Raw genomic sequence first — 27754 nt, 5'->3', positions numbered from 1 at the left:
TGCCTGCTACTGATCTATAGTAACTTCCTTGCCTGCTACCTCAGTGACTTGAGAATATCTAAGTTCTTGAACAAAGAGAAACCCAAGGTTCTCTTCCGCAACATTCCAAAGGAAAGGCAAATGAGAGATGCTAAGAAGTTCCCAGGCCAAATCAGGGCTGTTCCCAGCTGCTGGATCCCAGTGGGAAAAGCCACTCCTCATTCTAGAAGAAGAATTTGCCTCTAAACAATGTTTACACCTCACTTCCTTTGTACCCAAAACTCTCCAAGGCACAAATGACAAAAAGTATTCTCACAGAACAACCACTGCTCTGCCCTGTAGGAACCGAAAATAATCTACTGTCAAAGATAGACATCTGTCAGGGATTCCTACATAGAGTGATAAGTGTGAAAGTGCGAGACACCGAGAGACAGTCAAGAACTGAGCAGGGGCTGGGGACGTGACCTCTGAGATGACACAAGAGAAACAAGAAGACATTCACTCATAGCCATCAAGGGAAGAGGAACATAGGGTATGGCATATACAAATACCAACAGGCTAGCCTCTGTGTGTGTGTGTGTGTGTGTGTGTGTGTATGTGTGTGTGTTGACTCCAAGGAACTAGGAAGAGTCCATTTTGGGTGTAAAATCTAAGTCCCATACCAGCAATTCAGAGCCTGTTTTGTTTGTTTGACAGAGTCTCATGTAGCCCAGGATGGCCTTGAATCTATTATGTAGCTAAAGTTTCCACCATCCAAATACTTAGACTATGGGTAGGTATTGCCATGCCTGATTCATGTAGTGCTAGGGATAGAATCCTGGATTTGCACATACCAGACAATCACTCTTCAAACTAAGCTACAACCCCAGCCCAAGAGTGGAAGCAAACCAGTGATCTGGCTAGCAACGGACCTCATTATCCAAATGAGCCCCAGACACAGGCAATGTGTATTTTTATTTTAACGATTTAGGTATGGGGGAGGGAAATTGTGTAGCAGAGGTCTTAAAAGAGATCTCAGTTGTGTAGAGGCTGAGAAAACTGTTGGATGATGGATAAGGTAGGGATAGGAGAAATGTGAAAAAAGAAATTGAATGGACGAGATCTTCAGAATGTCAACCTGGAAGACCGGGTTCTTGACTGGATGTAGGTGGTTAAGGGAGGGGAGACCCAAGAAATAATTCCAGTAAGATGAGTGCAGGCTCCTGAGCTCAGAGAGCATGCTGGGAAGAGAGGAAGCTCGGGGTTGACCCTCAGCCTCCTTAGCTCCTCCTACTCTTCCCCAAATCAGAGTTTTTCTCCTTCACCATGAAGAATGAATGATACTTTAGACAACTCTATGTTACTTTGTTTTCCTTTGTTTTTCATGGAAAGGGTGACCCAGGGCAGCTCCCACGAGGGATAGTGCTCTCCCATAGGGCGCCATCTCCATCCCTCAGACTTGACATTACTTTCACCACTAGGTTCAGGTTACTTAAATGGTATAGATAAAACTACAATTAAACCAACTTCAAGGCACTGCTTTATTCTTTAACAACAGAGAATTAAAACAAGATACACACAGAATATTAAAACATGTAATATACATCTATGCAGTTTGTCATAAAGGACTCATCTGCAGGCACAGCCAAGGTCAGAAACGAAAAGGCAGAATTTCTTTTGGCACAAACATAATTTAGGTAAACTGGCATGGACTTTGAATCTAAGATCTCTAACTAGTGCTGGAGCCATTGTGAAGCTATCCCTTTTTGGTAAGTAGAGCCTTTAATCCACTCAACTAAAATCCATCCCGGGATGCTCACAAAACCATCCCTAAACCCAGGGCAGGAATCTTTACAAGTAGAGACAGTCATTTTTAAGACTATAAGACACATTAAGACTGTCACTACGGGAGAGCATGGACCATTTTGTGAAACATATTTTTAAAAATGGCATTATCAGAATATGTTGTCCTCTTGGTTGTAATACATGTCTGACTCCACAAGCTCCAAACCTGTACAGGAGTAGTTCCGGTTCATCTGGGCCACATCACTTTCGCTCTTCTTCCTCTTCAGTGGCTCTCCTTCCTGCACATAAGGCTTCTCCAAAGCAGGGGTGTTCACAGCTGGAAAGCCTTTTGTAAATGGAACCTCCACCCTGCCCGGTGGTTCAGCTTCGTCTGAAGGGTTAGCTGTGGGCAGAAGCCGGTCACTCCGTAGCCTTTTTCTTATTTCCTCCTTTTTTGTCTGAAAAGTAATATTAAAGAATGAAAAAGAACCCTGGTGACTATTTTCTACGCGGTCTGTGCATATTGCTTGTCCCGATCACTTTTGCTTACTCAGCCTTGGAACAGACAGTTTCTAGGGAACCCATGTCGAAAGAGACAAACATCGGGCTTACCCTTATAGACTTTGTAGTCTAGTCCTTGTTCCCAGGGCTACCAAGTAGGGAGGCAGATGGGAAGGACACGAGACTAAAGCTATATTCCTGAGGGACGGTGGGCTTCCAGTTGTGGGTTCAGGTGCTCACAACTGCAGGAGCTGATCTGGCCATCTTCAGAACCCACTCTTAGCTCAGTACCCACCCCTGCCCTGGTTGTCCTCTTTCCTCTAACCCCAATGGTAAATTCCCCCAAAGTTGACTTAATTCAGAATAATGAACAGTATTTATTTAGGCCGTATAGACGAAACAACAATTTTCATCGGAGTTCATGGTGCTGCGTCATTTCCACATAACTCAAAAGTAATTTTTGAGAGGGGGTAGGAAACAAAAAGCATTGTGTCCTGTGCAAGAAATACACAGGTCATTGAAATGCAGAGAATCTGCGTATGCGTTCTGTCGCAGGCTGCTGATAGACCAGGTCTGGCGCATGCTCATTCGAGCTGGCAGGCGGCTCCTCAGACTCAGCAACCACCACTCGTACCTTTCGGCGCTCCTCTGCCGCCTGCATCTTTTCTTCTATGTCTTGGATTGTGAAATCCTTCACTTCCTTTTTCACCTTAAGCTTTTTCAGTCTGGCTGGTGGCTTTCTCAGTGGCTTTTCAGTAGTGTCCACCTGGAGGAAGACATTTCGTTTTTAGTGGAGATGTGACTTACTACTGCCTTGGCCCAGGAGAGGAACAGGAGCGAGAAACAGTTTAAAATGCATATTTCAAACAAACAAACAAAAAACAAAACAAAAACAAAAAACAAAACCTTTCAGCTGGCAGATAAATGCAACAAAAACTTGAAATCTGTTAAGATCAGAATTATTATTAGAAATACTAATGTGTGTGCGCGCACGTGTGTGTGTGTGTGTGTGTGTGTGTGTGTGTGTGTGTGTCTACAAGGGCATGAATATGTCTCTACATGTGGCTAGACATCAGAGGACAACGTTATGGGGTTGTCCTCTTTCCCTTTTCATTACCTTAGGCATCTGAACTTTTACCTGCTGAGACACAGAAATCTTGGCCCAACCACAGAAGTGTCAATGGTAAAATGCATTCCATGCCTTCAAAACACCAGGTTATTAGGACAAAGGCCAAGAATGTGCTCCGTGGCACCAGATGGCAGAGGACTCATGACAGAGATTTCAAGGCTGAAAACTAAACAAAAAAAAAAATATGGAGGTGGGGGTGTGTGAAAGCCTAGCTCAGCGTAAGGAATTCAGATTGTTTGATTGATTAATCTATAATCATCAGTAACAGCAATTGATTTCATAATATTCCATGTGTTACAAATTATTTTCACTTGGCTAGAGATTAGCTTTTATTACTTTTTGATCTTATGCTGAAGAAAGGTCATTAGCTGTTATTGAGCAACAACGCTTTGCTAGGCTCTGCTATTGGTATTTGACAACAGTATAAAAAAATTCCCATTTTAGATGAAAGACTACTCAGCAGTTCAGGACAGTGATAGTGACTTTCTAGTTACTTATCTAGTTATGAAAAGTAAAATTATAATGAAGGACTACAAAGTTTTAACTTGCATCGTTCTCCAAATATATGGCAAATGTAGCATGCATTTACAAAAGGAAATTTAAAAATAATACACGAACACCCTCCTAATCCTCTCCTCAATCACCGCAACCCGACCCTCCAATAGGAACCTGGTTTTTAAATCTCTCCCTCGCTCCATTTCTCCACTCCCCGTGTGTGTGTGTGTGTGTGTGTGTGTGTGTGTGTGTGTGTGTGTGCAGGTATGCATATCCTGTGGTACATAGATGAAGGTCTGAGGTTAGCCTCAGATGGCTGCCCTTGCCCCCCACTGTGCTTCAGAGAAGAACACTTAATTGCTACTGTTTATGCAGGATTGCTGGCCCTAGACATTCATGGGACCCACCTGTCTCCACTTTCTATTTAGCTGTCGGAGAGCTGGGATTATATAGACATGAATGACCACATCCAGCTTTATGTGGGTTCCGTGGAGTCAGACTCAGGCCCTCAGAGATTGTTTTCCCTGCTAAGCCACCTCTCCTCCTTTCCACAGCTCCTCCTTTTAAAGAGTGTGCTGTGTCTTTCTGGATACTCTGTAACGCATTCCGTGTGTGTGTGTGTGTGTGTGTGTGTGTGTGTGTGTGTATAAATATATATATATATATAAATCTGAAAGGTAAGTGGGTATCTATTCTGAATCCATCTATCTACCAAAAGCTTTGCAAAGGCTAGAGAGATGGTCCAGTCAGTAATGTTACGTGCTTCATAATTATGAGGACCAAAGTTTGACCCCACCTCCCACAATCCAAATAAGGAAAGCGGGACAAGATGGCATGCACTGTAACCCCAGCAATGAGCAGGCAGTAAAAGGCACATATGCAGGCATATGCAGGAATATACAGGCAGACATATATATGCATGGCATCTGCAATACTAAATAAGATCTAAATATACACTGCCCATGTTTGCTTTCTTCATTTAATACAGACATCTTTCTAGGTCAGTGTATATAGATTTATTATGAGTGTGTGTGTGGGGGGGGTAAGTTTTTAATGAACTCCAAGTCTTCACTATAAAATGAACCAATCTATTGTTCTGGATCATCTCAATAGAGATTTTTCTTTAAAGACATCTGAACTATTAATATTTATTAGAATTTCCTAAAGACTGACTCATCAGAATAAGGAAAATAGATCAGGCAGACAAAGAGAGACCATTTGACACAGTAGAGAAAGGCCAATGATGGGACTCAGGCTTGTCTTTGGATCCCAAAAGTGACTTTCCATGAGTGGTTAACACACTCTGTAAATTTGATGTCCTCATCAGCAACACAGACTAACAGCCTCTCACAGGATCACGTTTTCTTCTTACTTGTATTCAAGAGAGGAGAAAGTGTAATTCCCACTTCGTAAAGGCGACTACATCTCAGTGAGGCCGGTGCCTACTTTCAGGGGCAACATCGTAGTTGCCACCAGAATTATCACAATGATGTGTGCAGACCAGAAGGGCGCCAGGAGCAGATGACAAACCAGAACAGGAAGTGCTGAAGCATACACAATCATGACAGGGCAGAGGATTGCTACGTTTCCATTTTTAAGACCTAGGATCCTTAGGAAGTCTTTAGTCTTTTTCATTTTATGATGGGTGTTTTGCCTGCATGTAGGTACAGTGTGCATGTAGTACCCAAAGAGATTAGAAAGGGCACTGAGTCTCTGGGAATTAGAGTTACAAATGTCTATGAATCACTGTGCTCAGAATTGAACCCAGGACCTCTGGATGAGCAGTCAGTGCTTTAAACCAAGAAGCCAACTTTCCAGCCTCATCTCAGAAAGTCTTTAAGAAGGAAAACTCTCACTGAACTCACGGTTCTTTACAGCCATTGGGATGATTTTATGTAGTATGAGGTTTTTCAGTCCACGAAAACTGAACTATTTAGTAAAGCAAGTTCCCCTTGGCCCTCATTTTATGTCATTCTTATGACATCTGGTTCTTAAGCTTCCTGCTGGCAAATGCCACTTGCTGGAAAGAGGGACATACCTGCTAATGGAGGCTCAAACTAGAGGTACTTTGAAATTCACACAAAACCCGTATTAGGAATGTTCGCTCTCAGAAGACTGAAAGAAAATGGAAACCCAAGAGCCAATGAGGGAATGGAAAGCCAGACATCTCAAAACAGTCTGAATCTTGACAGAAATTGTGTGCCAATAAAAGATCTGGAGAGCAGTTTGGGTTCTCTGATAGGGGAAGATGCTTCCCGTGACCACCCCAAAATGATGCCTTTGGTTTCACTCTCTGCTTCCCTTTGAGACATGGACTGTACCTCTGAGGGCCCTTGTCCTTTCTTGATGTTGATATGTTATGCTAAAACCACCTCCATAGCAATTGGGCTTTAGGGGTAGCTCACTTTGTAGAGTGCTTGCCTAGTGTGAATGAAGATCTTGGTTTACTCTCCAAGTGCTGTAGAAATCAGGCGTGGTGGTACATGGCTGTGATCCCAGCTCTCAGAAGGTAGAAGCAGTGAGATCATCCTTGGCTAAATAGTGAGTTCAAGGCCAGCCTCGGTGACACAAAACCTTGCTTCAAGACAAAGAAAACAAAATAAAAAGAGCCCTATAAACAGATTTGTATTCTTTACAAATGAAGTTGGGATAGGCAGAATCTTTGAAACCATGCTGCTTACAGGTCTTAATGGTGTTCACATATGCACAGAGATATCTAGACTCAAAATCTCAAATACCTTGAAGTCTAGAGAAGCTATCAGTTAAATTGTGTTCACTGGGAATAGTGTCAGAAGACTGACAACCCTGAGCACGACATTAGGTGCTAAGAGATGAATCACATTTTTGGCCAAGATACCCATGCATGTCTGCCTTACATCCACTTCATGTTCCTTAGGGCTTTCCTAATTAGCTCTTCACCTACAAATGAACCCACCTTGGTTATGTTTCCTAAGGGAGTCTCCTGCACTGAAGAGGCCAAAGCTTCCTGCAGCCTGTTCTTTGGCCTCCAAGCCCTTGGTGAGGGAGATTGCTAGCTGTGATCACTGGCATATTTGAGTCCTATCTCAACCAGCTTCCTCCATACCTCTCCAGGAGGCTCAACACACAATACTAGAGACTCTGCTGCCATGGAAAGTCCTTAACTACAGCGAAGGTGTCCCAGTCCAGAAACAGAGATGACAATAAACTTTGACCAGACAGGAGGAATTAGTAAATAATTCAGGGAGTTTGTGAAAAGCAGCCAGGGTATGCTAAGAGATGCAGGGGCATGAGTTTGAGGTCAAAGCCACCTGAAAGCAGTAACACCTGTGAACACATGAAAGCCAGGCATGTATCAATGCAAAGGTTGTTATCTACCACCATACACGTTGACCCGGTCACATACAACCTGTGTGTGCTTACAATGAAGTCACTTCAAGACGCATTATAATGCTTTAAAATACCTGGGAGCTTCCTTCTCTGAGCTGGTAGTCAGCTTCTTACTGGCTCCCTCTCCCAGGTGTGTGTATATGAGCTTGTGTGTGTGCACACATTTGTGTGCAGGTATGCGTGTGTATGTGTACATGTAGATGCCAGAGGTGGATGCTGAGTGCCTTCTTCTATCGTTTTCAGTTTTATTTATTGAGACAGGGTATGTTAGTTAGGATCATTATTGTTGTGATGAAACACCACAACTAAAGGCTACTGGGGAGGTAAGGGTTTATTTTTCATTACAGTTCCACAGCAGGGTTCATCACTGAAGGAAGTCAGGACAGGAACTCAAGCAGGGCAGGGACCTGGAGGTTCCCAATGCAGAGGACTGTCTTGCTTCTCTCATGTCGTGTTCAGCTTGCTTTCTTATAGAACCCAGGACCCCCCCTCCCCCAGGACAGCGCCATGCACAATGAGTTGGGCCTTCCTCCATCAATCGCTAACTGAGAAAGTACCCTACTGGATTGCTGAGAGCCTAGCATTACGGAGGCATTGTCTTCATTGAAGCTCCCTCCCCTCAGATGACTTTAGCTTGTGTCAAGTTGGCATAAAACTAGCTGACACACAGGGGCTGTCACTGAACCTGGAGCTCACCAATTCTTCAAGACCAGATCCTCAACACAAACGGATGTGGCCTTCTCTGGGGACCCCAGTTCAAAGTACAAACATGCTTGAAAACTGTTTATCCAGAGAGGACCTCATAAATGATAAAATAGGGGGAAATAGGTAAAGGGGAGAAGGTGCTGTGGTGGGCACAGGTATTCCATGGACAAGTGGGGAGAGACTGACGTAAGATGCTCCTAGATTAGTGTAATGAAGGCGCCTCACTTCCAGCATCCTTTATTCTTTTATACTTCAAGGGAAAATGCAGTGAAGGATGTGAAGAGGCCAGGAGAGGGCAGACATATGTCCGGAGGGAGTTCCCCTGTGTTTGTGAATGCCAGTTGCCCGACACCATACCTCTTATTTTTTCAAGCATTCTCACACTTATCCTAGCTGCCCGTGTCATGTATTCATTTTCTCCCTGCTAGGCATGGTGGCACACACCTGTAATCCTAGCACATGGTCATCTGACCCAGGAGGATGGCAGGTTTGAGAGAGGTTAGGCTGTACAGCAAGATTCTGCCTCAGAGAACATAACCCAACAAAGCTGAAATTCCCCCAGAGCAGGGAGGAAGCACCATTTGAGCATTCGACTGGATTCATCACCTCATGATAAATGTGTCCATTTAAAAATTATTTCCTCTGTATTTCCCTTGGTTCTTTGGTTCGATTCTTAGTCAATTATGAAGCTTTCTAAAAATACCCTCTTCTTTCAAGAATGAACAGTGTAACTTCTCAGACTTTATACGACTCCCCGTCCATTGTTCTATTTTAACTGTGATCTTTTTATTTTAGTCCCCAACTTCCCACCAACTATCCAAGGCATGTGCTGTGTCACATACTCAAGCTTATATAAGCGGGATGAGGCTTCATCTCTGGCCACAGCACTCACATCTCCTCCTCTTCACCTCTGAGATTTTTCTGGGAGGGTGAGGGTGGCGATCTCAATCTTTACTTTCTTGATAATGTATTTTCAGGAATTCTCTTTTACAAAAAACAGTTGTGGTCCACAATTACAAATGCTCTGGCCATTCCCACCGGTGATGAACACTGCTTCACGTGCAGGCTTATGGCCAGAGTGGTGCTTCTCAGGTTGGGCTGCCCATAGAGTCCTCTAGAAGATTCTGAAAGCATGAAAGCCATGTCCTATGCTCAGGCACTGGTCCAAGGTGGGATCTGGGTCCCAGGGTTTTAAAATCTTTCTAACTCTGATGTCAGGTTAAAAACCAGGACCCTGGGTTATAAAACAAACAGGGCTGTGTGTGTGTTGCTGCTCTGGCCTATTATAAGCCTGGCTTATACTGGGACAGGAAGGTTGAATACCATAGAGGAAAAAATTGTGGTGTACTTGTGAACTGTCACATAAAGTACTTTTGAGAGCATCCTATTCTACCCCGCCCTACCATACCCTACCCTGCCCTGTCCTATATTGCAACAGAATTTACGTCTAGTTCACTTAATGATATCAAAAGTCAAGCCCATCATTTTCATAAATAGATGAATTTCTTCCTAACCAACCCATGCATTCTCTTGTTAGATAGAAGTCAGAACTCATTCGCCTCTGGTGACTGGCTCGCTAACCTAAGCTGTGATTGTATTCCCCCCAGTGTTAGCATCAAGGAGTTACTGTATTTCCCCTAAGGAGCCATTGCTAAGCAACGGAGTGTTTCCGTATGTCTCCCTCCACTGGAATTGCTCTCCCATCTTTTGACATGGTTTCTTTTTTTGTTCCCCAGAGACTCACCATAGTTGGAAAAATAGCCTCTCCCCTTCATTACAGAGCTGTTTTTCTAGTAGATTCAAATACAATCAGATATTTATCATCTTCCAAACTGTACTGGATCTCAAAATATTATAGAAATGTCGAATGCCATTCTACTTTTTCCTTGCTCTGATACACCCTGATAAGAGAAACTTCAGGAAGGAAGTTTGTTTGGGCTTGTGGTTCCAGGTACAGACTATGATGCTACAAAGTCCCTGATGGGACTCTGACTAGCTCAAGCATGGTGACCATGGCTCTGGCAGGCCCTATACTTCTCCCCAATTCCTTCTGCCTTGCTAAAAACCATGAGATTACATTCCCAAAGTCTATTTCCTTATTTGGCTACTTCCTCCTTCTGAGGCTAACTACCAAGTCCGGCTATCAAAGTATTGAAGTCCAGCAACCAAAGCCACCTTTGGTTCACTTAATGAACATACCCAACCAGAGCATACCGCCACATCCTAGCCCATTCTAATACATCTTTCTTAGGTTGTTGGAGATGGAAAGAACTGTGGGTGGCACCATTCCCTGGGCTGGGATCCTAAACTGTAAGAAAAAGAGCAGGTGAGCTGAATGTGAGTATTTAGCATGCTTTGTTTTTTGATTGTCGATGCAATGCAATCAGCTGCCTCACTTTCCAGCCGTTAAGAATGAATGGGTCCCCTCGCCCACAGGAGGGGATGTCCCTCCCAACCCTGGATTAGGTACGCACCACACTCAAAGACCTGTTTTCTTAGAGAAATCCTTCCTTAAGTGGGGAAGAAAAGTTCACGTGGCTGCTTTCTGACTCAGCCAGAAAAACAGCAGCCAATGACCTTGCAGGTATCATTTTTAAGAGAAAAAAAAGGAGACCTGTGTTAGATCGCAGCATTAGGAAGGTTTAGAGCCACCGTTCTAACCTCTCTTCTGCCTGAGTCAAGTGATAGCTGTGAGCCTGGACTTAAAAACAAAAGAACAAACAACCAAATTATTTACTTCTCTTCAGAGTTTTATATTGAACTCACTAAAAACTTTAGGGCTGTAGACATGACTCAGCCTAGGAAACCATGAAGAAACAAGAAGGTTCCAGAAGTTGTCCTGCTGTTACTTTTCTTGGTTGAGTTGTCACATTTTATTTATCATTCTTTGATCTGTGATCTTTTTGATCCTCCAAATCACTATAAAAAAGTGTGTGTGTGTGTGTGTCCCCGACACAGTGAGACACATCTGTGATCACAATGATGAGATGAAGAAACAGGTGGAGCCCTGGAAACAGGTGGGCCAGCCTACTTGGTAAAGTTCTATGTTAGAGACCTTATCTCAAATAATAGGTGGAAACCATCCCAGGGCTGAGGTTCTTCTCTGATCTCCAAATATATGCAGTGCACACACACATACACACACACACACACACACACACACACACACACACATACATATACTGCAGCCCCTACATGAATGAATATACACATACACTGCATTCCCTACATGAATGAATACACAAACACACACACACACAGAGACACACACACACTGCATTCCCCACATGAATTAATACACACAGACACACACACTGCATCTCCCCCTCATGAATGAATACACACACATACACACACTATATTCCCCAAATGAATGAATACACACACACAGACACACACACACACTGCATCTCCCACATGAATGAATACACATATACACAGACACACACATTCACTTAAATAAAAATTTAGAGCTGGAGATGTTCAGTTAAATCAGTTAAAATCAGAAGAAAAATATTTTTCATGTTAATGTCAAACAAAGACAAAACAAGATGAATCAGCGAAGAGAAGTAGCAGGGTGACAATTTCCAGAATCTTGTTTCCTCGTGGTCACACCTGTTCCCATGTAGGCACGTCTGCTGGAGCTTTGGTATTTTGTTTTGTTTTTCCTTTTGGATAAACGGCAGTTTAGCTTTATATTCTACAAGGCAACACTTAATAAAAATTGCTGATAGTATGAGAGCTCGTTATTTACTGGGACTTATTATGTCCAAATTTAGTAAAGCCTGAAGAATGTTTTATTGGCCTCATTAATCATGAATGATCAGGGAGATTCTGAATCCACTGAGAATCACAGTGTGCAGAGCAATAATGGAATTTATGGAGGACAAATCTGGCTTAGATAAATGCTATCATTTATACTGTAGGTCCTGTATACTGGAAATAATGAGTTGTGATTAACCACATTTCGCTGCTAATTTTAGGTATAAGCAAATGTTAATTACAGGATTACTTGCCATGACATCATAGGACTCTCCATTTCTAAATACTTTGCTCCGGCTCTGTATGATTCCTTGGACAATTAGCTCTTCCAGGATGTCTGATGACTTTGGCCGCTCCCAACTCTCCGGGAGTTGGGGTTTGTTGGTCAATCCGTTGGCCACTGGGTCTTCTAAAAGGAAAAGCATAAAGAAAGAGAAATGTAAGAATAAAGAGTTTATCACTTCAACGCCAAATGGGGACTGGAGAGAGAGAGAGTGCTCTGTGGGTAAGAGGGCTTGTTGCAAAATCATGAGGACCAGAGTTCAAATCCTCAGCACCCATGTAAAATGTCTGGCATAGTCATCATACCTACAACTCCAGCACTTTGCAGGGAAACAGGGGATTGGGACAAAAGGATCCCTGGGGCTTGCTGGCTGTCACACTAGTTCTAGATCCAGCAAGAGACCCTATCTCCAGGGAACAAGGTGAGAAGTGATAGATCAGGATACTTGGACATCAACTCCTAGCTCTGTGCTCACAGGCATGTTCTCTCGCACACGCTCTAGCATACACAGCGCACACATGCACCATCCTCACACACATGCACACACAGACACACACACAGACACACACACACGCACAAAGTAAAGAACTTAAAAATGCTAAGTGCATGCCTTAACAAGTCACTGGGTAAAAATCATGTCTCAATAGTTTTCTCTAAATATCTAGGTTTCTTTTCAACACTTTTACCATCTATCTAACCATCCATCCCATATCTATCTATTTATCTATCTATCCATCCATCCATCCATCCCATATCTATTGTCTGTCTGTCTATCTATCTGTTATGTGTATGTGTGTGTCTGTATGTATGTGTGTCTGTATATGTGTGTGTGAATGTGTGTGTATGTATGAGTGCATGTGTGTATGTGTGAGTATATGTGAGTGTGTGTGAGTGTGTATGTGTGAGTGCATGTATGTGTGAGTGTGTGTGTGTTTTGAGGGAGTTGATTTTCTCCTTCCACCATGGGCATTCCAAGTATTGAACTCAGGTTAGCAATGGCCATCTCCAGCCCTAGTATCTGGTTTCCATTATAAAGCTCTGCGATTTTTTTTTTTTGAAGCTCAAGTTGCTGTTGCCTTTATAGAGGAAAAGAATCAGCATAATCTATTCTTTATTGAGCCAGTCGCACGTGACCGCAATCAAGTCTTGCCTCCGGGCTGCTATGTACAGCCTTTTTGTTGTAACAACGTTCATATACTCTGGATGGATGTCACTGATCTGCTCCACTAATTACAAGGCTCAACTCCAGCTAAGGCTCGAGACATTCTTCTGGTGACTCTTATGAGCTGCTGTTTGGTTTCTAGGCTTTGTATACAAAAGGTAAACAGCATGAGGTTGCCAAGGGCTGTTTGGGTCTACAGCCCTGGTATACAGTTTCACCATCCGCTAAATCTACAGAGAGAAAGCATGCCTTTTCTGATAGAGTCCTTGAATCAGACCAGAGTTGGAGCTAGAGCCCTATCAGCTCAGATCTTATTAATGACTTTAAAGATGAGCCCTGGAGCCAGTCATAGTTGAGGATTTATAAACTGCCTTCTTAAGAGAGGCCTCTTCATTGCAAGTCATACATGTGAAGAATCAGTCACCTCCACGCCACCACATCATAAAATAAAGGGTGCCTGCTTGTTGTCCCAAAGATGGCCTTGCTTCTCAAGTCAAAAATGACACTGTGCAGAGCCATCCACAGTAAGCTCTCTTCAAAAAGCCTACTGTCAGTGGATGGAGGCATTCACAGCTGTTCCTAACCTCCGTGGTTACAAAGACAACGTTCATGAGTTTTTGTGGTTTAAAAAACATATGCAGAGATGGCTACACATGCTGACCAGCTGTTTCTCATTTCAGATCACTAATCCACCTGTCACCAGAGAGGGCTCTGACTGACTATCACATGGCCTCAGTAAAGGGCCAGTCAGCGCAGTACTTTCCAGTGCTGACTCTTCAGCCTCATAGGTATGTGAAATAGAGCCCATTCTTACTGCAAAGTGCTTGCATGTTCTTATAGAAAGCACTCAAACCCGTAAGCAGAACTTGGTAACATAAGGGACAATGCAATGCACAGGTCATAAGTAAACACCTCCATGGATTCAGAATGATTTTATTTGTTTCATTATGGTTAAAAGGTGGGCTTGTTAGGAAGGGTTACCATAGTAATGACTACTGTTTCCTGAGTGTTTACTCACCTTAACTATGTTAATTGCTTTATTATCTGTATAGTACCCAGTTCAAGTACCAATCTGTGAGAGAAGATCTATAATCCCTATTTTACCAGTAAGTACACTGATATGAGAGAAGTTAATTGCTCAAGGGGATGAGACTAGTTAGAGTGGTAACTAAGACTGAATTCAATTTCAACACCAAGGTCTCAACCTCACTAGTCTCTTTCCTAAACATGATCTAGGAGTAGTTGGACCACAGGTATTGCATCTCTCGCCCAGATGTTTCCAAAAAGCATCACTAACATAAGGAAATGAATGGAACCATTTCATCCCAATGTCTTGTGAGTCTATTAAACTATTTGTCTTATTAAGTAGAGTAAATACCCTAGACAGAAGTTCTTAGGAAATGCCAATCATTTCAATTCATTCTTCTGTGTTTTGGAACATTGGAGCATACTAGGTAGGGTGGGGGTTAGAAATAACCCTGTGCTTCTGTTTTATTAGGAAGTATGTTCATGACTTCTCTCACTGCTGTGATCAAATAGCTGACAAAAAGCAACTTAAGGGAGAAAGGAAGGTTTTATTTTGATTCACGGTTGGGAGAAGTACAGTCTTCATGGAGATGAAGGCATGACACTGAGAGCAGCTTGGTCTATAACACTGACTAAGAAGCAAAGACTGTGCTCTCATCATTTCCTTCCCTTTTCCTTTTTAATCCAGTCTAGGACCCGAGCTCATGGGGCAAGGCCATCCACATCCACTGTGGGTCTTCTTTCCTTGTTCATTCACTCTGGAAGCATCCTCACAGACACAGCTGAGACATGTCCGTCTCAGGCTTGTCTTACGTCTTTCTTAATCTAGTTAGTTTACAATTGAGACCTAATAAAAACACCCAAATGGAGGAACAGAGTAGGAGACAAAAGGCCTGAATATATCAAGGTCTTAAAAGATAGAAAAGAGCCTTGGTAAGAGAAGCACTTGCAAGCATAAGGACTGGAGAGTTTGTATCCCAAGAATCTGAAGAAAAGCTGGGTGGATGTGAGATTCTACCTGGAATCCCAGCATGCAGGAAGCAGAGACAGGGAATCCCCAGAGCTAGCTACCTAGTTAAAGCAGTAAGTGCTGGCTTTCTCAAGACATTCTGCCTCTATATTATGCAGGCATCAACTGAACAAGATACTTGATGTCAACCTTAGGCCTCTAAACACACATATACACCTCTACCCGGATATGTATCCCCATATAATGCAAGCATTATTCTATCAGTTAGATCTCCTAGAACTGGATTTGCCAGTGGTTGTGAGCTACCTGACATGGGTGCTGGAAACCAAGCCCAGGTCCTATGTACCAGCCATAAGTGCTAGTAACCACTAAGCCATGACTCTGGCTCCAATCCTGGCTATTTTCTGATCCTAATGTGTAATCAGAGGAATGGGAATGTGGAATAAATGTTTTCCCTCTAAACTAAAACAATATTCATTCTCTCCAGATCTTTGCTGTTCATTTAGTTCCAAAGACTGACCAACTATAAATAAGATGTCATCAGTCAACAGCAAGAAGGAGCTCAAAGGAGGGGAAACCACAGCATTGCCTCAGAAGGGCCACGAATAGCTTTTAAATAGCACACTAGATCATAATTGCTTCTTTTATGTTTTTAATGTTTATTCTCTGATGTTGTAGATGGGGAGAGGTAGGGGGGACAGTTTAATGAAGGTTTTATTTATTTTTACAAATGTAAACATTTCCCTTAAAAAGATGACAACATTGTGGGGTTTACATTCCCTTAAGCCCTGTGATTTCTACTCCTAAAATGTGTTTTCAATTCTCAACAAGTGTTCTTATTTTTTTTTAAAGATGGCTTTAATTACTTCATCCACAAGATTAATGGCTAGCAGTTTAAGCCCATGATAAAGGCCTAAGACTAAATTCTAATGTCTTGGAGATAAGAACCTTGCCATAGAAAGTACACTATGACCCAAAAAAGAGGTGATCACTGGGCTGTCAGATACTTGCATTATATATTCAGAGGTCTAGCAGATGTCTGGGGGATAGCAACAAGTACAGAGGCAGAGGTTACCTGAATTTATTCTCCTGTTTGTTTTGCTAGGAGTTGGAGAATTTTCTGGAATAGTCCCAGGCAAGCTTCCTATCTGTGCTTGTTGGTCCAGACTTTTGGCGTTGTCTATGGTGTCCTTGGGCCATGCAGCTTCAGTTTGGGGACTGCAATTTTCTTTGGAAGAAGTTACTCTGACATCAGCCTGTGAAAAGAGAACAACTTGGTGAGAGTCAAGATTTCTTAGAAAAAAGAACAATATAGGACTGCTTTGTGAGAATTTACCAATTAGTGTCTGCAGTACTCTCTAGTAATCACAGCCTGTGGATGTTATGGTACACAGGAAAGTGAGCTACCAGATGTGATTAAGTAATGTTCCCAAGATGGTAAACCTATTGGAATTTTTCACGGGAACCCTAGATGCAATCACATTTGTTCTTATAAGAGACAGGCAGAGAGATGGGGTTATAGTTTGAATATAAAATGCCCTTAAAGGTTCATATATTGTAGGCTTGGTCCCCAGCTGATAGCCCTGTTGAGAAGTGACTAAATCACAAGAATGATAATTTGCTCAGTAGAATGACTCCATGATGAATCATAGTTGAATAGGCTTAGGGTGTGGTACATGGTTAAAGAAAATAAGACACCAAGGAATGTACTCTTGTCTTCAGACCCTTGCTCTTCGCTCTCTCTACTTCCAATTTGCAATAAGATGAGCAACTTTTCTCGATCAAGCTCTTTGCTCTTATGCCTTGCTTCACAGCAATGGAACCAAGTACCCATGGATGGACATCTCTGAAACTTCTAGCAAAGATAAACTCCACTTACATTGTTTATCTTAAACATTTGTCATAGTAACAGAAAACTTCCTACCATGGGAAATTATTGATACTACGAATCCCATTAGTGGAACTACTCCTGATTGTGTGATTCAGAACTGTATGGACCTGGATTATGGAAGGAATTTAGGAAAGTTTGGAGATACAGGTTGGAAAAACCCTAGAATAATGTAAGCGGAGTTCAGTAGGGAATTGTGAATGGACCACAGAAGTCCAGATTATCGATAGAAATGCTGATTGTAAAAATGTCCTTGTGAGGTTTCAAATGGAAATAAGAACTCTAGTGAGGACTGGACAAGGGGCCATAAATTTAAATTCTGGCAAAGTACTACATTTTACCCATGTCCTGAGGATTTTGTGTTAAACTAAATTTCAAGTTGACAGATAGACTAATTTGCTAGAGTACATTCTTAGGAAAAATATATTTGCACTGTGGCATGGAGATTGCTGGCTTCTTTTAACCTAATTTACAGTGAAACTTGGTAGCAAAAATCAGAGCAAAAGGAATATATATATATATATATATATATATATATATATATATATAAAACCTAGCCATATAGACAGAAAGGACTATGTTTATAGTTGGTAAGGAAATTATCACCAAGTACTTGGCTTTGAGATAACAGGAAAAGTACCTAGAAGAAACTTCAGGAGTTGGCCTCATGGCATCCATCAGTGGCTCATTGTAACTCATATGAAAGACTTGATTTTGAGATGAGAGCTCTGGAGAATCTGCCTATACAGGGCTACCCAGAAGGCATTTTTCTGTGTTTAGCCATCCATGTATATAGAGGCTTCAGAGGAAATTTACCCCTAGGAACAGTCCTTGACAGCGTTCACATGACACTAGTTTGTAAGACATCTAGAAGACAAGAGTTCTGGGATGCTGGAGGCTTCCACCAAATTCACTAAGGAAAGCCTGAGGAGCCAAGCAAGCGCATGGCATGGCTAATATGCTTGCATTTGTGCCCCTGAAAGGGAATAACAAGAAGCTGCAAAGGTGAAACCTAAGCTGCAACAGAGATCCTGTGATGTCACGGAAAACAAGGAACATGTACTGAGGAAATTTCTGCCAGTGATCACAGCCAGCTGGGGATAGGAGTATGGGCTTTGGCTACCAAGGCTGTGGGGCTAGGGTTCTCCAAGCCTTTGAGGTCCACATCTTGCCACCTCATGTGTCTGATGCTCAATGTAAAAAGAGAGTTTACTGTTTGCCCTGCTGAGTTCCAGTCAGGTTTGGCCTTCTTTCCCACTCCTCTTTTTGGAACAGAAATGTTTGATCTGTGTGACTGTAATTTAGAAGTATATAACTTTATAATTTTCTCTTATATTTTTTAATCATTGCTAAAGATCAAATTTGGAGCCTTGTATGTCGGCTGTAAGCAAATGTACTACCATTGAGCTATACTCACAGCTTTTAGAATTTTTATGGGGGCTCACAGCTAAGGGTTTGACGCAAGTCTTAGCCTAACCCATATGAAGGGGTTGCATAGTAGGGCCCAAAGCCACCATTTTGAGCCCTACTGTGGACACCAAATGAACAAGTTCACAGACACCAAATCAGGTATGAAACTAGAGATACTGCTGTATAAAAAAAAAATGAACCTTTTTTAAAATGCAGGTTTTGTTGATTAGCATGTAATAAAAACCCATTAAAATAGCCAAGTAATATGGAAGAGAATCATGGTAGTGAAGTCTGTATCCACTGAGATAGGCTATAGTAGCTAGTTTTCCAGCCAAACTATGTAAAAAGGGATATTGTGGAGAAGGGATTTTGTAGATATAATTGCACCTACAACACATTGACTTAAAGTAGAAGAGACTCTTTAGACTGTCTGGGTGGGTCTCTTCTAATCAGTTGGAAGGCTTCTGGAGTAGACCTGAGGTCAGCCGGAGGGAGGAGAAAGTATGGCTATGGACTGCTGTTTCACCCCTAGCCTGCATATTCCTGTCCCATCCTGTAGAGTTTGGGTATGGCTGACCAGTCTCCTGTAAGCATTCCTTTGACATACAAATCTACCCATCTACTCATTCATCCATTCATCCTTCTGGGTCTGTTCCTCTGGGAGAATCCTGACTGATACAGAGACTCAGTAGAAGATGGTAAATACCATCCCCTGGACAGAAGCAGTATCAACATGTTGGTATTATCGTCCCCTAAGCATATTTGCTCATAGAAGACTTTAAAAAGATACATTAGAACTGTCTAAAAAGCCAATGAAAAGGAATTCAGAATCATTCGGTTCTTGAGGAACTATAAAATAAAAATTAAAGGTTCCTGCAGAAAGTTAATTATGGAGTAATTGAAAGTAACTCCACTCTTTCATCCAAATATGCTTGTGAAATAAGTATATGTATATTTACTAAAGACAACTATATGTTCTTTCTCATACACAAATATTAAAATGTACAGCCATATATTTAAAAAAAGAAAGAAAGAAAGAAAGAAAGAAAGAAAGAAAGAAAGAAAGAAAGAAAGAGAGAAAGAAAGTAACTCCACTCCCTAGTTTATGCCCTAGCAAAACGAAAATAGCGTTCAGGTAGAAATTTGTGCGTGGTGCCTATAATTACTATTCATAATGTTCAAAAAGTGGAAACAACTCAACTCAAATGTCTATCAGCTGATGGTTAGGGAAAGGAAATGTATCATAATCATGCGAAAATATTATTTAACAATAACAGGAGATTCAATACTGACATACATCATAACATTGACATTTAAAAACTTTCTTAAATGAGAGGATCCAGTCACAAAGACTGTTCATGCTCAGCCCAAGTAGACTCAGTCTCGGTAGGTAGGCTCAGAGTCTGTGTAAGGCAAAGGGATGTGGGAGCGGGGCGGTGGGGGGGGAGGGGCGGGCGGTGGGGGGAAGAGAATCAGCAGCTCATATGTAGTCCTTTCTTTGGGGAAGGATGTGCTGAAAATAGATGACACAAATGGCTGTCACCTGCTTATTTTAAGGATGAACTGTATAGTACATGAATTACACTACAATTAAACTGTTACTAAAAATAAACTGGATCAGATTCTTTGTGAAGTCACATATTTGTGTGATACATTTTTCCCCACACTGACAGTCTATTAGAGACATTTAGCCAGTTTGGCTTCATTCTATTTAATGGCAAAAGTAGTTGTTTATGGACAGTGGTGTTAGTTATTATATAGTTGACCATGGAACTGCACCATAATTTATTTAGCCCATCCCTGGGACTTCTAATTTTCTGGTATTATAAACCAGACTATAATTAGACTTGTTCATATACAAATTTGTTAGCTGATTTTGTTACAGTTCCCAGATGTATAAATTCTACCTGAAAGCCTACCTGAACTTTCAATACTCTATATATTTCTAGAGGGTTCTCCATAAGCACTGTAAGTCCCTGCTCCATTGCTTATATAGCCTGCAAGCCACTAATACAAGACGCAGGTCCCTGTGAAACTTTTCATAGACTCATAGCAAAGGAATAAACATATAGTGTGTTTTTCTTCTACCTGTTCACCATCATAGGCATCATCACCAATAATGAGAAAACAGACTCCTGAGAAGTGCTGTCTTAGTTGGGGCTACTATTGCTGTGATGAAACACTATGACCAAAGCAACTCTGGGAAGAATGAGTTTGTTTAGCTTACACTCCCATATCACTGTTCATCGTTAAAGAAAGTCAGGACAAGAACTCCAAAAAGTTAGGATCCTGGAGTCAGGAGCTGATGCAGTGGCCATGGAGGAATGCTGCTTACTGGCTTGTTCCTCGTGGCTTGCTTAGCCTGCTTTCTTATAGAACCCAGGACCACCAGTCCAGGGATGGCCTGACCTACAATCGGCTGGGATATCCTCCATCAACCACTAGTTAAGAAAATGTCCTACAAGCTTGCCTATAATCCAGACTCACAGAGGCATTTCTCAACCAGGGTTCCCTCTTTTCAGCTGACTGTAGCTTGCATCAAGTCGACATAAAAGTAACCAACATGAGAACCTATACATACAACATACTTGTACCACATATAATATATGGCATGTACACACATGTTATTTGATATGTCTAGCAAGAGAGAGAGAGAGAGAGACAGAGACAGAGACAGAGATTTCTCTAGTTTCTTTCTTGTTGTGACAAAACCATCCTGAACAACAACAGCAAAAAAGCAATGTAGGTGAAGAAAGGATCTTGTTTCCACTTCCAGTTCATCAGTGGAGGAAGTCAGGGCAGGAACTCAAGACAGGAACTAAAAGCAGAAACTATGGAGTAATGTTGGCCATGAATCACTTTCTGGCTTGCTATAAGGCACAGGCTTGGATAGCTTTCCAATACAGTCTAGGACCACTTGCCTAGGGATGGTGCCACCCACAGGGGGTTGGGGTCCCCTAAGTCTACATCAATTAGCAATCAAGACAATCCCTCTACAGACATGCCCAGAGGCCAATCTGATAGGGAAATCCCTCAATTAAGGATGGCGTAGAGCCTTCAGGTAGTTCTAGGATGTGTCCAGCTGACAGAGCTGACAGAAACACTCTGCCATGCTTTCCTCTCAGGGGGTCATAGTTCCTGTTGAGCTTAAAGATCTATAAACCCTATTGTGGGTTCTTTCCCTAGTTTTCAGATGGTTAAAGTCAGTAATAGTAAGAGGGATATTTTCACAAGTTCATTGCATTTTTCAACTCATGTTCTTTTTTTTTTTTTAAACCATCAAAGTACAATGGGTCCTGTAAAGAATGATTTTGTCATTTAGCATTTCTAAGTAGAGATATTGAAAATTATAAGAGGCTTAATGACAGCCACACTAAAATTGTGACAAGACACCACTTAGGAACTGAGAGAAAATTTGAGTGTGAATAAACCGGGAGAGCTGGCTTTCTTCCCCACATTCTGCTTGGAATAGATTCAAATGACCTTACAAATGTTTCCTTGTCAGCAGAGTTGCTTGGTTTGTGATAGGAACCCCAGCAAGGATCTCTAACCATTTGTGTTTACAGACAGGCGCTTTTGTGAGTCCTGGCAGTGGATAAAACTTAATGTGGGACAGACAGAACACGATCTTTTAGCATCCTTTAACATATAGCAGCCTTCAGTTTCTAGAAAGAGATGTAAGGTTTTTCCCTTTGGAAAACTAAGAACACCTTTCAAATGCCAATGTCAGTTTGTAACACGTTTTAGGAATGTCGGCCCCACTTCATGATCTAGACTGAGGTAGCTGTAAGTGAGAGACACCAGCATGACTGACAAATAATTGAATCTCACTGGGGATGTGGCCAGCAGTGCTCAGATCTGCCTATGTGTGCAAGGTTTATATTGTCACGCTAGTATGTTTTACATATTTATTGACCTATCAACATTACATAAGAAAGGGTACTGGGTGTTGTTACAGAAGGAGGATGGAAGGTTTTTTTTTTTTTTTCTCAAGATGAAGTTGTCAAAGTATATGGTCAATGTGTTTCTATACCTTGTATATTTCAATGCCTTGGAGATAACACCTTTGTCAAGTTTAGCATGAAAAACTTAGCATTAAAAACAGCTTGCCCCAAGCTGACAGCTGTGTGAGAGAGTTACCAGCATTCTGAAATAAAACATCAGTTAAAAAAAGACAGCCGTTTCACTATAGACAGGTGTCTGTTGATTTTTATGGTGAGTGTGTGTGTGTGTATGTGTGTGTGTGTGTGTGTGTGTGTGTTTGACTAGTGTAAGTACCGTATGTACTTCTGTAGCTTCTTCTGGGAAACATATTTTCCAAACAGCTTGGCAGGAATTACTTGTTGATACTCCCTGAGCTGAAATCTTCAATCACTTCACAAGCAGAAGCATGTATAAATACATTTGCTTGTGGACCTATGGGAAGACTTTGTTCTTCAGAACTAGAATTTTTGCTAATTTACTTCCAGTAATTTAATTACAAGATAGCAACCCCTCAAAACCCACTCAGGATTGACTATTTAACAAGATTTAAAGAGGGCCGAGAAATGGCTCAGCAGGCAAAACTCTTGGTTTACAAACATGAGGATGTGAGTCTGGATCTCCAGCACACCCACATGCAAATCCGAGTGCGGCGTGTGCCTGTATTCCCAGTGCTGGAAGACAGAGACAGGGAGCCTTTAGGGGCTTATGGTTAGCCAATCTAGCCGATGAATGAGCGCCAGGATCAGTGAGAGGCGCTCTCTTACAAAATAAGGCACAGGTCAATGAGAAGGCTCAGTTGGGAAAAGCACTTGCTGCCAAGCCCACGGACCAGAGCTCGATCCCTGGGACCCACCTGATGGAAGAAAAGAACAGACTTCCACAGGTTGTTCAGCGACCTCCACTGGTGTATACACACAATATACAAAATGCAATTCAAATATTGTAGTGAGCAACAGAGGAAGGTACCCAACATTGACCTCTGGCTTCCACAAATGCACAGGTGCACACCCCCCACCCCCATCACACACATGTGTACCCAAACAGACATGCCTGCACATACACATGCATACATACCACTTTAAGATGGTAAGTTAGTCCTTTTAATGGTCAAAAAGCAAGCCTATTATCAGATGTTAGGGAAAACCTATGAAGGATCCTCCGTGATCACTCATTAAGTTCTAATCTCTCTCTCTCTCTCTTAATCTTAGACCAGTAATGTTGAGTTACTCATATAGAAAAAAAAAAAGAACATTTCTCCTACTGAGAAAATCTGCTCATGCTTTTCCTGTTATGATGCATTATTTTTTCTGCAATGCCATCACACCTACTGAGACAAAGGTAAATGTGAGCTGGAATCCATAGGCAACCCAAGGGTTTTAATTCAGAATATAGTCCAAAGTAAAGAATGATTAAGAAATGTAAATGCTTCATATAAGCAAACACGTTCATCTCAGTGTTTCATTTATTTATTTATTTTTTATTTGACATCACTCAACTCCTAAACTTGAGGGAATGTCATGGAGGCACTGCTATAGTAATGGTCACTGAGTATTTAATTAATAATAATCCTACCCTCCCCAGTTCAGATTTGCAAAGTCAAGTGCACGGGAAGAGAAGATGTATTCCGGAGTCAAGTGAGTCTGTTTTCCAGTGATTTTAGTGCTGAGCTTCCTCCCGGCCACCATCATTACTCCCATTAAGCTGCCAGAAGACAAAAACAAGGTAGGGAATCTAGGGAGCGGGAGGAGGGGAAAGCATGGGATCACAAGTTATCGGTTTGTGGTTGGTTTGTCTGAATCAGTGTGCTATAGATAAAATGACAAAGACCGTTTCTGTCTGGAGGGACAGCTCACGGTGAGAGGATACAATAAATGAACAATGTAAGCTCTCTCCTCAGTCCAACAGGAGAAGGGCAAACAACCTCGCCAGCATGGTGGCCAGGAGCAGGTGGCCAGAAGCAGCAAAGGGAGGAGTGACAAGGAATTGTCTAAAAGATGGGGTGTGTTACCTTTACAGGGAGAAGGGGAAACCTGACAGGGTGGAACAGGCTACAATGATTCCTTGGGGTGGAAAAGAAAGTACCCAGTGAAGGTTTGCTTAAAACAGGCATGAGGGAAGGAGAAGCTGGAGAAGGTGTCAGGGTCAGCTCAAGGGTAAGCATGGACAACTAAGCTAAGACTGGTAAAGATTTTATATCAGGATAATAAAAATATTGCCCTAACTTATTTTCTGCTGCTATTCTGTGTGAGATATGGGTGTGAGCACTTTATGTGAGTTTAAATTCACTCAGTTCTCATAAGAACTCGACAAAGATAAATATTACCATTTCTGTCATTTTATGGGTAAGGCAATGGACACTTAGAAGTTAAAGGATTGGTTTATAAGCATGTCTGTGGGACACTGTCTTGATTGTTAGTCAATGCAGGAGGTCCCAGTCTACTGTGAGGCCATTCCCTAGGTAGATGTCCTGAGCCCATGAATGAGACAGCAAGTAGCCTTATCCATGGTTTCTGCTTTAAGTGCCCCTTAAGTCTCTGTGATCTGGAAGTGTGAGCCAAATAAATCCCCCTCCCAAGTTACTTTTGGTTATGTTATTTGTCACAGCAACAGAAAGAAAACTGGACAAACATAAAGAACTGTGGTGGCTTGACAAATACACTAATCTTTCTGACTAGTATGGTTAATACTTGGAAGGATGTGACTTGTGGCCCTGACATCTGGTCTATAGAATAAAACCATATTTAGTGATAATTATATGGTTGAGAAAATCAAAGTAGCTATAAAAGAAATATGAATCAGAAAAGATTTCCTATGTATAATCCTACCTGAGAAATTAATTGGATAGATAAGGAGTCTTAGCATAGTAATCTAAATTTCATAAATGTATTTTTTTGGGGGGGGGGAAAGAGAGGGGGAAATGTGGAATCAAGGCAACAATAACTGAGGTGCCCAGAGAGCTAATGAGCCTGTGGAAGAGAAGGGCCTTCAAAGCAGAGGATAGCTCTGGGTCACCAGCTGGGGTGGAGCTCTGTGCTGAGGGATGGATTGAACCCTCATCAGTCCTGCTGAGAAACAGGTCTAGGAATGACCTTCCAAGGGCCAGGGAACAGCATGGGAAAGGCAGGGAGGTATGGGCAGGCCTGGAAGCAAGCACTGTAGGTCATTTGGCCTGTAAGAGCAAGAGTCTGTGGAGAGGAGGGGTAGTATAGAGAACACGACATTAGCAAGCGAGGATAGAGGGTTAGTCCATGATGGGGAGAAATTTCTTGAGAAGACAGGAGGCAGTGTGTTGGTGGAGCAGTTAGGTTATGACAAGAAGAACAAAAGACCCTGAGCCCAAAGTCATCCTTGGCTACATAAAAAAAAGTATTGATGCCTTAATTAAACTCAGACAATCACTGTTAGGAACAGAAAGCAGAACACAGCATTTGTGTGGGTGGCATCTGAGCACAGGCTTCTCTCAGAGCATGAGGGACTGAGCCATGGAGCCCTGTAGCACACCCCAGTAGGCTGGCTGGCTATCTATCCATCTACCTAAAGATAGAGTCTCATGTGTCCCAGGTTTGCCTTGAACTCACTGTGTAGCTGAGGACGACCTTGAATTCACGACCCCCCTGCTTCCTGAGCACTGGGATCACAGGTGTACACTAGCACACCTGAGTTCTGCATTGTTGGGATGAAAGCCAGGGTTTTTACATGCTAGGCCAGCACTCTTCCCACTGAGCCACAAGCCCCATCCTTCAGGCTTGCTTTTTACATCCACTCCAGGGGCTCAGATGTGCCACACCCATGTGGGGTACCATCACTAGTCCCTGAGCATGCTCACACCATGAGAAGACAGTGGATGCCTTTCACACAGCAGCCCGAAGAATGGCTTATGGAAACGGTGGCCCTGAGTGGCTGCGAGCTGCTTCCCCCAGCCTGAGAAAGGGGGCTGCAGGCTCTCCTTCACTCTTCGAAAGTGCAATTTTGATGGAGTATGTGGTGGACCTCTCCTTAGGTCACCCCCATGAGTTGAGGCCTTGATACCAGTGAGATGCCCATTCTATAGGTGACACTACAACTTCCCTGACAGAAGAGAACGAATTCTAAAGAGACCCTTGTCCCCTTTCCTCTAGCTATTTGACTAGTGAGACAAGGGTTCCCCCAGAAGTTGGAATTTCTCCCCCAGTCTCAGGCTAGGAGAGAGAACAGCTGAGTCTGTGTCAGAGGCAGGCTTTGGCTCTCCCACACAGGTCTGACAGAGAGAGTCTGGAGCTGAGACCATGATGGTGTCGGTGATAGGCAAGACTATCCCAGGATCAGTACTGATTCATTATCAGTGCTTCTTGCCCTAAATCATTTTAATTACATTCGTATATGTGTGCGTATGTTTATGGAGCTCAGGAAATAGTTTTAAGGAGCCAGGGCACCATCTACCATGTGGCACCAGGGCATTGAACTTGAGACTTCAGGCTTGGTATAAATACCACTAAGCCAGCTCTTCCTCAGTTCAGACCTACAGGTCACATCAGAACCCCAAAGACAGACTTGGGAAGTCTCTGAATCTTTGTTTTTGTTCTTCTTCCAATGTGGCCGCATTGAAAAAAATTAAAAATTTCCTACTTTGCACTATTTTTTTAATGGGCTGATGGAGTATAAATGGCCAAACCTAATTTATTAGGTCTGTCGGGGCCTAACCCTTATTGTAGAGTCAGGGAAGGATGATAAACAGGCCAGCCTCTGACCCCCACTGCCCTGTGGGAACTTCCCCCAATATCTCCAGGTAAATGATACAAACTGAGGCACAGTGAATTGGAAGGGGAATCTTAAAAGCCAGATTCCCTCTAGCTTTGTCCCCCAAAACTGAACAACCCAGACGATGTAGCTCGATGGTTAACAGAGCTCTGTGTGCTATAAAGAAATACAGAGGGTGGGCTGTTCCAGGACCAACACTAGCTGGCCCCACTCGGGAACTCCTGCTTTCCCATGAGACATTAGGCTGATGGCAGAAACCACTACCTCTCCAGATGAACCTGCATCTGCTGGGGCTGTGACCTCATGCATGTGTCTGCAGATATACAGAGGCATGCACACTTTCTTGATTTAGAGACACCAACCAATAGTGGCAGAATAAACTCTTGGTTTATTCTGGCAGTCTCTCTTAGTTCACATCCTCAGTAACATACCTACTAAGAGGGCTAACATACCTACTAAGAGGGCTAACACACCTACTAAGATGGCGGTAAACTGCCCACTGGCTCCAGATCACTTCAGAGCTTCCTAAGTGTGGAAGTGTGGGAAATCTCAGTCTCCCTCTCCTCTCCTCTCCTCTCCTCTCCTCTCCT

The 27754-nt window shown here is 42.5% G+C and overlaps 1 protein-coding gene across 1 annotated transcript in view; it reads right to left on the bottom strand.

Moving 5' to 3' along the window:
* Positions 1-1480: 1480 nt before the first annotated feature.
* Positions 1481-27754, bottom strand: part of Stmnd1 (stathmin domain containing 1) — a 27027-nt gene continuing 753 nt past the window's right edge. The window contains exons 2-5 of the mRNA XM_021179774.1: positions 16221-16401; positions 11959-12110; positions 2879-3010; positions 1481-2201 (exon numbers count right to left, since the gene is read on the bottom strand). Coding sequence (XP_021035433.1) covers positions 1914-2201; positions 2879-3010; positions 11959-12110; positions 16221-16401 — 753 coding nt within the window. The 3' untranslated portion in view covers positions 1481-1913. The remainder of the gene's footprint in view (positions 2202-2878; positions 3011-11958; positions 12111-16220; positions 16402-27754) is intronic.

The sequence above is a fragment of the Mus caroli genome, chromosome 13, assembly GCF_900094665.2.
Source record: "Mus caroli chromosome 13, CAROLI_EIJ_v1.1, whole genome shotgun sequence".
Taxonomy (NCBI): domain Eukaryota; kingdom Metazoa; phylum Chordata; class Mammalia; order Rodentia; family Muridae; genus Mus; species Mus caroli.
The sequence above is the reverse complement of the archived record's forward strand: the minus strand, read 5'-3'. Positions and strand labels throughout refer to the sequence as shown.